Raw genomic sequence first — 12,743 nt, 5'->3', positions numbered from 1 at the left:
TATATGTATATAATATATATATAATATATATAAGTTGGTATTTATAAGTTTATATAAAAATCGAACCTTTAACATTATTTATACATTCATTGTTTTGTCTTGGTGGCCAATTCCCATAACCAAAATGCATAAATACGAAACGAATGCAGTGGTTGTTATGTCGAAGACCTTAACCAATGAGAAAATAAAGAAGCCTCCATTAAACTATAATATAGTCTATGCAGACTCACAATAAATCATTACAGGAAATGATGAAATATGGTTTCTTCGAATCGTACCAAAAACACTGCGAAGCATAAGTAATGAACCCTTTTATACTAATATCTACAAAATTTCATTATTTTAAACACCAATATCCACACAAATAGCTTAGATTTTAACCTAATAGATAAAAGTTCATCACAAACTAAAATAAAAGAAACAAAGTCTTAATATCCCATCTCGGTATGTATAAATTTCGACTAGCCTTAACCTAGTACTAGTGAGGAAACAGCGGTCCTTTAAACTGTTAAATAACACAATGTCAACTGGTGCGCACACACTAGTTTGAAATTAGTCGAAACTCTTGAGATTGAGACAACCGATCTTCTTTTCGGTAATATATATGTAAAATGACCAATTTTTATAATAAACAAGTTAGTTTTGAATCATTAACGAGCGATGGAAGACTAGTACTACACTACCATGATATCCTACTATACGTTTGAAATGAACCATAACCATTTTAAATAAAATAGTTCAATGACATATGCAAAGCTAGTTCATTTTGATGTTTTCCATCATTTATTGAAAAATATTCATTTAATAATATTTATTTATTTCTAATTGTAATCTAAACAATTAAATTTTAAAATAAAAGACTTTTCTGTAGTGCCGAAATATTTTATTGTTTCTGTTATATTTACCAAAAAAAAAAACAAAAATGTCTGGTTCATAAAGCAGTTGTGAATTGGTCTCCAGCATAGGTTGGTTATCATACGTCTGACGGACCTTGAAAAATAAAAAATCAACAATATAATTTCTAAAGCAAGATAATATAACTCAATGTCATCAATATAAAATTAAATAAACATGCATTAGAAAATATTATCGAGTTAATCGAAATATTATAATATAATTATCTAATTTTATATCTCTTATTAAGTAGGAATTTATAATATTTTAATAATTTTATAAAACTAGTTCAATAACAATTACGAATAAGCATACATACTAATAACGACGTTTTGGTTGAGTTATGAAGCTTTTCTTTGAATCGGAAGAGTGTGTAGCTTTCTTCCTTTCTGCAAGTAATTGCGCAACAGCTGATTTAGAACTCGGTGAATCTTTCTTATAGAAAACATTATCAAGACGTGGATAATGCTCGTATGTTTTGAAGTTTTCTTCAACGTCTAACTGTTTGCGTCTCGCATGGGTATAAGGACCTGGTCGTAAGCCAATCAACTTTTTCTCAGAATTTTTATATGCATCTTGCACAAAGTTCATTCGTTCATCGATATTTTTAAATTCGCTACCATTTGATGAATTTCCTGTACAATTTTTACTAGAAAAATTTTCTTTCGATTTGCTGAACTTTTGTGAACAGCTTTTACTTCCGTGAACCGAAACCGTGGGCGTGGGTTCGATTGGTTTCTTATTGATAAGAACCCTCTTGTAGGCGTTGGCGTCCATTAGTCCGTCAGAGAACATGGAACGTACCTGTACTGCTGGGCTTCCTAAGGTTCTAAGAAAATTTATTAAAAGTTTGCCAGACATTTTGTTTGCAAAATTTAGAAACCCTTAATACCAAAAATATATACGAAGAATTTTCTTTATAAATTTTTAAACCGACTGTAGTTAAAATTTGTGAAAAGTTAAATATTTGAAATTTTTAGAAATATGCACGCCTACTTATATACAATAGAGTTTATTTATATAAATATACTTTACATCGTATAGTAAATTGACAACTCAAAATAGGAAATAAGAAATCAAGAAATGCAGACTCTAAAAAAGTAAGAGAAAATACTGATCCGTAATAAAACAATTTTGATTTAAGCTGGTCTGCCATAATACACAATACATTAACTTTATATGATTGTTTTATAAAACTAGATATTTTTGTTTCTTTGAAGAGCTCCATTCACAGTTCTTAATATATTTTAAATCGAAGTGTAAACATTTAAATATTTTCTTGTTTTACATTAAATACTTTTAAAAGCTTCGCGCATCTTAAGTGTTAGCAAAATTTAAAAAAAATTCATTAGTCAGACTCATTAATCATCAAGATGGAATAATAATATTAAACCAAGTTTTGATCTGTCTGGCAAAAATTATGCATTTAATAAACCAATTAAAAAATTTGATTTCTCAACAGTTTTACCGATAGAAAACTGTTTTCCGAACTATGACGTCAATCAATGAAGTAAACCTCAGTATTTATTGGGTAAGTGGCATTCTTGATTTCACCATAAATTCTAATTTATTATTTCGTTAAGTAATTCAATCTAACAACTGAGTGAATCGAATGAATAGAGTGGATAGAGTGAGTCATTGTTACCGTTTTATTTTAAAGATTTTATTTAAAACGAATATTTCACTTAGTTTGATTTACTTTGGAATATAACTTAAAGTTCGATTTAAGAACTATAAGTGTTTTCTGTTGTTTTGCCGTTTGTAGGCTATTTGGGTTAAGGTTGCAGCTTCCTTGGTTTTGTTCGAAAAATTCCTATGGCAACACCCAATCATTTCAATAGAAACATTGCCTTCACAACACAAATAATGCAAATGCTTTTGTTTTGTTTCAAAAAATATTTTACATTAACCAATTCATTGACATTTTTATTAAAGATTTACTTTTGTCAAAGCTAATGTCCCATAAAATCCATTTATATTGTCTCCCAAAGTAGCTTTATAACTTAACCAAGATTGAAGGTTGATTAAATGTGTGGACATTGTTTGAATCTTTTAATTACTCTAATTGAACAGTTGAATATTGTAAATAATGCAATAAATATGTTAGTAAAATAAAATAAAATAAATTCATTTTTAAAGTGGTGATTAAAACATAGTTTTATATAAAAACTAATGAAGATTTTAGTAAAAATTTTTAGACGCTGCATAATGTTTACAAAGCCTTGCACTTGGGGAACAATACTACTTCAAAAGAATGTAAATCATTATTTGAGGAACTACAAGCAGAGGTCATTAAAAGCAAAAATAAATAGATTTCATACGTTAAACGAAAGCCAATGAGGAGTGAAGTTAATATGATTTGTTGTTACAAAATATGATCACTAATTTATATTAATTTGATTCATTGGAATAATATTTAAAAAAAAATATTCACTGAATATATTTACACATGCTTTTTTTATAAAATAACTTAGATTGGATTATTTCTTGCGGCTTAATGTGAGAAAATAGTCGTTTTAGATTCGCTACATCGGTCTTCATTTTTAAGATATAACATAATATCCGTCCAATATTATAAAGTGAATTTTTGCGATAACAAATTTTCTTACTTTGGTGACATTGTAACGATAGCCGACTTATTGGCGTGTACTAGAAAGGCCCTAGTAGAAAGACCCTTCGCCATCTGTGAAAAGCTTATGAAGCAAATTATTCACAATTTTTATTTTTTATAGATTGAAAGCCTTAAACGTGCACAATTCCTTCTGAATGAAACAAATTAAATGACCATGAATATATAAAGGAATCGAATTAATAAGGAACAGAGCTAGAATCTAACAATCATAAAATAAAATAAATTAAAAGGAGAATATAAAGATGTAAATTCAGAAATTCGTAAAGTTGTTTATATGATGTTCGGCTATAGAGTGGATCATATTGGAAATAATGGATATTGTAGGTTACTACATTTTTTACTAATTTTTTCATTTTTAATACAATAAAAATTTAATATATTTTCTTTAGAGTTTCCAGCATGTATGCGGAGAGTCCAAATGACTATATAAATGATTACTTGTATTTGATGATAAAAGTAATTTAAAATAATTAGAGACTCCTTTAAACTAACTTTAAAAGATTTTATTGATACACTTTAAATTGACAAAAAATCCAATTAATTCTTTTCCAATTTCTTTTCTTAGTTCTTTAATATTAGAGTCATATGACCGAACAACAGTTAATATTAAATAAATTTATAATAATTTACATAGAATACTTAATAAATAAATATTTTTATATGTAGATTATTGGAATAAAATCTATAATATATCAATATAGGTTAATGATAATAAAATTATATTTAATAACAATTAAAAAATATCTATCAATTGATTTCTATCGAACATAAGATTATTACCTGAATATAAATAATAATTACCTGACTTCACAACAGGGGGCAACGCTACAATGAAATCAATTACACTTCGTATATCTGGCAAGCTTAAACCCACAGCTTTATAAGTTTTGACTTCTTTTTGGTTAGCTTTAGATTTTTGCACATAATTGAAAAAGTGCACCTTGGTTCAGCCACGTTTAGCGGCTGCAATCCCATTCCCGTATTGAATAACAGAGAGGGGAGTAGAAGGGCTTAGTATTTAGCAAATTTATCAAAGCCGAAGATATTCAGTATTCAGTAAGACGCGATGGGAAGGGGATCGTGTTTGCGCAAACTTGCGAGGGGGTCTAGCTAATAGTAAACTCTACGTTCGGGATTATGGAAGTCTCGGTTGTAAGCTCTTCTTTAAGATAGTGGGTAAGCAATTGAGGTGCTTTTGCCTCATGACATCAAGAACCAGGTTTGCGACGGGTATACCTTGAGCATGTCGGGAGAATTCTGACTACGTAAGAAGTGTCTTCAAGCAAGTGAAAGGAGGTACTTGTCTATTCGAGTAACTTTGGCGGCTATTAACACAATCACGAAGAACTCTTCTTTCGAAGATTTTGATTAATTTCATCTGGTGGGAGTTAATTGAAAGTTTGGAAGAACATGGTTGTCGGAAGCGAATGATATTAGTTTGTTCTGTTTGAAGGTTACTGAGTTAAGGAGGGATATGGGCCTGTCGAATTTGGGGTCTGATTTGGGCTTTCCACTGCTGGGCAAAATAGCCGAGATTGTATGCATTATTGAAGATCATGGGCAATATAGGCGGCGCATTATGTGGTAGGGTATTTTAACGATACTCTAGGATTTTTTGTTAGTTTTAGTTAGTTAGTTAGTTAGTTTTTTCAAATTGCCATGACTATTTGTCATATGACTGTCTGTGTAATATGAGCTTTACATAACTTTAAAAAAAAATTGATTATTTTAAATCAAAATAAAATTTTATTTTGCTTTCCTTTAGTAGAAAAATATGCTTAGGTTCCGAAAAGATTTTCTTAAAGAACCAAAGAACCAGTGACATGATATCACATCAAGTTTAGTACCCAATTTTTTTCTTTTCAGTGTTTTGTCTTTTTTTTCTAATTTTGATTTTTCATTTATTTTATTGTGATTTTGTATTTTGTGTTTGAACACGTTTTGGTATTGATTTCATTGTTTCGTGAACCGAAACTTTAAAGCACTTAAGATGGTTTGATTGTGGATTTTTTTTCGTATTTGTAAAACGAAATGAAATAAATAAATTTAATAAATAAATTTTAAGCACACTTAACGCCATTGGCAACGTTTCCGTCTAGTCGAGGGAGGCATTTGCGTTTGTGTAATTGAAATTCATTCACACTAAACTGAGGGGCGGCTGGCATTTATGCTATATGGATGTGTATATATATGTGTATGTGTGCCATGTGGTATGCAAGAAACTGAACTCATTTGCATTCAGTTCAGTATCAACTCAGCTCAAATCTCAAAGTTAACTTGATGCTTGATGCTTATAATCGCTCTTTATATGCAAATGTATTTGAGTCCATTTCACGTTGACTTTCCCCGTGCCATTTTACGTTTTCCAACACCGCTCCACGTTCTGAATACGAGCTTTGGTGTGTTTGGTGTGCTTGTGTATGTGCCATCCTGCGTATTATTAGCTGTGTGCTTTGTTTGTATTTGTGTGCACTGTTCACTTTATACAAATAAGCTATAAGCCAACAATAATTTTATGAATTTAAGCGCGCTTAACTGTTTGATTTTAAATGCAACAGTTTATGTTGATATTTGTACATTGTGCTATCAAATTACCAGAATCCACCGTCAGCATCAGCATTACACAAAAGTTACACATAACGTGCCGTCAGTCTGATCCACTTATGGAGGTTTACGGAGCACACAGAAGAAAGGTAGTCGCATAAACCAAGCAATGATGTTGCCAGCTATAAAAAATTTGTATGTTAATATGCTGAACGTCGTTACTTCAATACATTAATATATCAATAAATCAATAAGTCAATAAAACAATATATCAATGTTTCACAATGGCAAAGCCATTGTTATTGTATGTTATATGCGATACGCGGTAAGCTTTGTACTGCAAGAGCTGCGTGGCGTATTGTTCCTTTATCACTTTTGTAATAGATACTTTAGCATATTCTATGTGAAGCACGGATTTTCACAGAGAATGGCTGCGTCATTGTAAGTTCTTGTAAATGTAAAGAAATTATGCATTGCAAAATGTATTGTAAAAATTAATGCTATCGATGGCTTTTAGTGCCTCGCGATATTGTTTACGCAAAATAAAAAATTGTTTATTTTAAACAAAAATTTACAACAATTTTTTAAAGAATCTTTAAATAAAGAAGTTTTTTCGAACAGTAGTGAACTATAACAACAAAAATTCATTTTATAACATTTTAATTAATTGAATTTTTGGCTGACCATACAGCTGTTTCGAGTATTGCCAAATACCCATCATCAGTGGTCTTGGAATTAATTCTTGTATTTAATTATTCATAAATAATTCTTTTTTAAACGGCAAGTAAAAGGATTCGAACTCGTACCCAATCAAATTTGAGTCTCAGAGTCAGCGCTCCTTAACCAACTGAGCCAAAACCATAGTTTTTGTTACTTTGCGGTGAAAGTTTTATTAACAAATTCACTTTATTTTTATTTTTTAATTATTAAATTTCAATACAATTCTGTTTGTAGAGGCATTAGAACCTAATCTATGAACGTAATACTGAGAAAGTCTCTTTAAATGAAATTGAAATTTCTTTAAGGTCATAATCAATACATTACTGATTTTTTATTAAACAGAAATGACTTCAATTGCAATTTTTTTTTAAAAAAATTATAAGAAAAGGATAAAGAATAAAAAGGACAAACTTATTATAGAACTAAATCTCACATAATGGAAGTGCTAGTAAATGTAATCGAAGTGAATTTGTCGAGATCAGAGAATGGCAAAAATATACTTATAGATTTTTTGAAGCTATGTGTCACAAAAAAGCAAGACAGAAGAAAAAGTTCGTTCTTAAATTCTGTTTCAAATAGAAAGAAAAATGCAAAAATACATATAAAGTGCTAAACATATGTCTAAAATTACGGGAAATAAGAATTCTAATGAATATCATATACGATGGTATTTTTCGAATCGAAAAGCCGGACAGAGTAAACGTAGTTGGGAATGTAGACGATATTGCAATAGTGGGGTGGTTGCAAAAACATTAGACGAAGTAGCTAGGAATTGCAACGCTACTGTCGTAGCGGCTAAATCGTGGTTGTAATACAACGGATTGGAACTTGCTGAGCATAAAACAAAAGTGCTGTTAATCAACAGTAGGAAAAACATAGAAAGGTTCTTAATTAAAGTTGGTGGCGTAGACATGCAAAGTAGTCTCCAACTTACATATATCGGTGTCACCATATGTTATATAGTTAGCTGATTTTCAAAACACACCTAAAGTAAACGGGAGATAAAGCCTCACGTGTTTACAATACATGATCCCGTTTAATGCCACACATATGAGGCCTCATAGGATACCGCTAGAGTTTTTTAGCCTCAGTTTCCAAGTCTGAGATGCTATATGCTGCCCCTGTATGGATGCATGTTACAACTATAAAGTCGTAATAAAAAGTGCACATAGACTGTCAAACTTACGCTTCTGGCATGGTTACCGTACAGTATCAGACGATGCTGCGTGACTATTGGCTGGACGCTGGTTGAGCTGTAAACAAAGCCACTGAGAAAGTTGTTATCACGAGTTGTGTTATCACAACTTGCCACTAATTGTGAGCAAGTGGGCTTTGATGAACCAAGCCTCCAGTATAATCAAAACTAACCATGTAAGAAGCCTGAATTAAAGGCTTAGATCAAGACACCACTACAATCTGACCTAAGCCAAAATTTCAATATAAAACTCTTAGGACTGGTGTTATGTTATTGCTTAAATTTCAATATTAAAAGGGCATATTCAAATTATTAGACAGTAGTTGAATTTTAAATAGTGGATCTGCATATTAATGTCGTTTTATTATAAGTTCATAAGATTTGTGGGGCAAATCTTTGTGCATAAATCGGGCTCTACTTATTCTGTTTTAAATTTGTTAGACTACATTTATTGTGAGTTCTAAATAAAAAGATTTCTCTAAGCTTTATTTTAATACTTAAATACTCTGAATAGTGAAAATTTTTTTTTTTATTCTTCTATCAAAACAATGTCCTTAAATTAGTGAGATTATTTTGCCGTTGATTTCTTTTTTGGTTTACAGTTTGATATGAGAAATCTCAGACAGATGTCATACTTAGATTTCTCAAATATATATTTTTTTAAATTTAATTTATATGTAGAAACATATATATGTATATGTATATATGGCGCTATGGCAATGCATACCATAGATACATATTTACCATAAATTCATTTTTCAAGGACGCAAAATGGCGAGTGGCGACATTTTATTAAATTTCATTTGAGAATGTGACTTTGTATTGTTATTTTAAAAATTTTTTTCGATCTTTTTATTATTTTTATTTTTTCATTTATTTCATTTCAATATAAAACTGTTAGCAAGTAAAAGGGATTTCAGCATTTTTTTCTTTTGATATTTTCGCATTATTAAGGGATTTTGCAATTTATAAAATTGGCTCGGATTAGGAGCAATGGAGTGGTAAGTTAATCTTTCTATGTTTGTGAAGCTTACACAAACCAAAACAGAAGAACCCATATAGTTACATATACATATGTTTGCGAAAATCGATTGAAGTTTGTATTTCCACTTTAAATTTGAAATGGAAAATGCAGAGAAAATGATAGGCACGGCACGACTTAAGGCAAAATGTGCAGAACATTTTCCTCGGTTTTCTTTTTTTTTGAAAATAAAAAATATTAATAAAGTATAAAATGACATTTACCCTTTGTAAGCGAAAAGTTATTTGTTTATTTACTCAGAGTCAATAATTTCTAATCAAATCGAACAGAAAGAAACATTATTATCATGTGAAATGATTCCTTCTCTGTAATTGCCATTAGAAAGTCCTTAAGGGTGTTTAGACTATTTATTTTTATGTCACAAATAATTTTGCCTCAAATCACTAAACAGATTTTCACAGATGTCCTGTATAAAAATTGTTACCTGTATAAGTTATACGAAGAGAACGAATCATTTAAAGCGGCCGAGGCCATAATGGAATATGGAAATATTGAAATGGAAATATTGACTGAAATGGAAATGGAAAATGCACATGTTTTCCTTAGTTAATTAAAAATAAAATATGACTAAAAGATATTTGTGCGATAGTAACTCAATTATATCAATTAATGAAATATTTCCTTTGAACCCTTGCTTTTAATGTCCGGTGGATTATAAAAATATACAAGGATATCAATATGTGAATAGACACACGAGCATTCTGCCACTGAACATACAATGGACTCGCTTGAGTTTTTTGCACACATCTCTCTCCTCTGAACATTGAGGAAAGATTTTCACATTGCTGTGGAAATCTTCTGCATTCATTCTTAAGAGGTGGTTTTAGTGGGTTCAATTCTCACACTGTGGTTTTCGATGGTTTTCACCACACGAATAAAAGTCAATATACATTTTTTTTCCAAATTATAAATTTTATATTCGTATATTATTCATTCTTAAAAAGTATTGCTCATATACAATAAATTGTTCCTGGGCATAAGAACATTGAAGCAGACGAGAGAGTTGACAGTTTAAGCCGCTTTCGTGCTTCCCTGCATGCTGGTACCGTATCGGTGTATATTATCCTAAAGAATCTTAATAGTAGTACTTACCTCTACTTTCTCCAACATCATAATAACAAATGGAAGGTACTTAAGTCATATGCAACTTCCGATTAACATGGGATAAATTAAAATTATAATAAAACTAGATCCTAGGATCACATTAAAATAGATCGTGTGAACATTGCAAGGCTTACTGTAGTTTTTTCTGGTCATTGATGTATAGAAACCCACACAGAGAAACTGTGCATTCCTTATAATTCTCACTGCAGAGCCTATAAGAAACCATAAAGTACTTACTAACTGAATGTTCGGCTTTGGCGTCTAGTAGAAATAGTATTTTAGGAAGATACTTCTTTGACAGTTTATCAGACTCTTTATCGGTAAAGACGAAAGACACATAATTATCTAAATTCGATGGAATGGACTTATATATTTTTATTTTAGAGTTTCTTGAGAGTGATAGCAAAACGTCAAAAATCGTTAATTGTAGTATATGACAGCTATTTGATGGCCTGCCATTGCCATGACCCAACCATACAATAAATCGCATTTTTTTCTCCTTTAATAGTAATTTGAATTTTCATGAATGGAAAAATAATCAAACCAACCGACTCATTAAATTGAATTTTAATTAAATATTAGAAATTACCAATAATTATGACATTTGGTTATTAATTATTTCAAAAATTATTCAGATTCTTACTAAATTAAATTGATGATTGAAGTTCTTAGATTGGAAGTCATAACTTATAATGACGATTGATTGCAGTTTTAGTTCACAGCTTTGAGTTATAGTTTTTATTTTTAATTGATGGAGTATTGATTTTTGAAATCACACTAAGTACGATTTAAGTATCTGTGTGAAAGAGAATATTTATCAAAAAATTAGCTTAATGATTAAAATAATAATTTTATGAGTGAATTATAAGTATGCTGAAATATCATGTTAAAATCCATTTAAGATAACTATGAGTTAAAAATTTTATTTAAGATAAAAACTATGATAAAAAGATGTCTTTGAAAGTTCTAAATATTTAAAACTATTTTATCAACTCGAAAATAAACTCGAATTTAGAAAAATATATTATTCAAAATCTTGCACGTAATGCAAAACAAAGTATCCAGTTTGGCTTAATCTCACTTCATCAAACTTTAACTCTTATATTGTTTGGTGAATATCATCTATTTATGACACAAAATATCTCACTTCAGTATCGAATCACCGGTGTTAAGAAAATGTAAACGAAACCTATTATTCATTCTAATGAAGTCATACTTTCATAACGGCAGGCATTTCAATAAACTTCAATAAACGATATCAACGAAATCACATTCCATATATCCAGAATTGACGTTGGCACAGCTCATATTTGTTTTGTCGCTGAATAAACAACCTTTCATTGGCAATGATAGTATCGATATACGCTCCACGGTTCAAAACGTATTGCTGTCTGATATGAAATCATCTTCTTCAGCCACTTCGTTGTGCAGTTAATAATCGACATCTATTCGACCAGCGTTAAGATATTTACATATTCAACTAAGCTCATGGTTAATTTCTATCAATGCTCAGTGCTGCTGCTACTGAAGATCAGATACTGGCTCTGATTTCTTCGCCATGTCTAAGCTGAGGCTCCAAACTAGTGGCTACCTTGTGGATTCCAACGTAGGGCTTGTTTTGTTATGCAGGATGACTGCTTGAAAGCTGACTTGGCTTTAAGCAATCGAGCCGAGACATGTTCTTCAGAACCATTTTCATACATGATGATGCTACCCAAATTATTATATGTACTGAATTGCATCATTTCCAATTCTGTTGGATAGAGGATCCTGTATAGTGTGATCGATGCATATGACTTTTGTGTTTTTTTTTTGTCTTAGCTTCGTCATCTTTTATAGTTACTATGGAAAAGCATGCCTTAACTAAACATAGCTTTATAAATTGTAATCAACTTTTTCTGTAATTCCGAACTGTCGTGATCCCGCTAATCAGCTCAGTGAGTGGAAGGAGATTGAATTGTGAACCCTGTTATTAGACATGCTGGTAGTAATTAAAATTTTGATTATGAAATAACAAGAAAGCAATTATAATTATAAGTTTGTTAGTTAATTTTTCATTGATTTAAATATATATATCACACTCAGTATGACATGCCGTCTCGCGGAAACTACATAGAAGGATTGTATTTAATTGAAATTTTTGACTTTCAATAAGAAACTAAAAAATTATTAGCTTGCATATCAATGGATTGACACCATCTACTAGATGGTGTTAATAAATAGAATTGCTAATAACTTACGATACAGAGATTACGAAACAAAGTTCGAAACCGTTTTAGATCCAAAAATGGAAGATTTATAGAAAATTCATAGAAAGTACACGTCTACAGAAACTTGTAGTAGACATAATCCGCTATAAACTACTTATAGACATTATTGCAGATCAAACCTATTACTGCGCAAGTTACTACCAACAAGCAAATTGTTAAGAAAACAAATCAATCATAGCCTGAAACAATGAGCAATGAACTTAGCAATGAAGTTGAGGGTGTAGTTCGGGATGTAGTTCGGAGTGTAGTTCGGGATGTGTATTGCACTTTCTATCAAATTAATTGATTCATTAAGAAAATGTTGGTTTTTAATTGTGTATATTGCTTGTAATTTCTTTGTTT

The 12,743-nt window shown here is 30.5% G+C and overlaps 2 protein-coding genes across 3 annotated transcripts in view; one reads left to right on the top strand and one right to left on the bottom strand.

Annotated features, from left to right (window-relative positions):
- Positions 1 to 4,030, top strand: part of LOC119688877 (spindle assembly checkpoint component mad1-like) — a 124,846-nt gene extending 120,816 nt beyond the window's left edge. The window contains exons 9-10 of one of the 2 annotated variants that reach the window (XM_038103541.1): positions 3,627 to 3,846; positions 3,916 to 4,030. In XM_038103541.1, the coding sequence (XP_037959469.1) occupies positions 3,627 to 3,674 (48 nt within the window). In that variant the 3' untranslated portion in view covers positions 3,675 to 3,846; positions 3,916 to 4,030. Of the gene's footprint in view, positions 1 to 3,626; positions 3,851 to 3,915 lie in introns of both variants that reach the window. The other variant, XM_038103540.1, reaches the window with a different exon arrangement.
- Positions 880 to 1,797, bottom strand: LOC119688886. The gene is made up of 2 exons (XM_038103550.1): positions 1,214 to 1,797; positions 880 to 990 (listed from the first exon to the last, which is right to left on the bottom strand). Coding segments are annotated over exons 1-2 (543 nt in total). The 5' UTR covers positions 1,756 to 1,797; the 3' UTR covers positions 880 to 989.
- Positions 4,031 to 12,743: the final 8,713 nt, after the last annotated feature.

Source organism: Teleopsis dalmanni, chromosome X (assembly GCF_002237135.1).
Source record: "Teleopsis dalmanni isolate 2A chromosome X, ASM223713v2, whole genome shotgun sequence".
NCBI classification, from domain to species: Eukaryota; Metazoa; Arthropoda; class Insecta; order Diptera; family Diopsidae; genus Teleopsis; species Teleopsis dalmanni.
The sequence above is the reverse complement of the archived record's forward strand: the minus strand, read 5'-3'. Positions and strand labels throughout refer to the sequence as shown.

Coding starts and splice junctions, on each gene's coding strand:
- LOC119688886 (XM_038103550.1), bottom strand. CDS start 1,755: ATGTCTGGCAAACTTTTAATAAATTTTCTTAGAACCTTAGGAAGCCCA.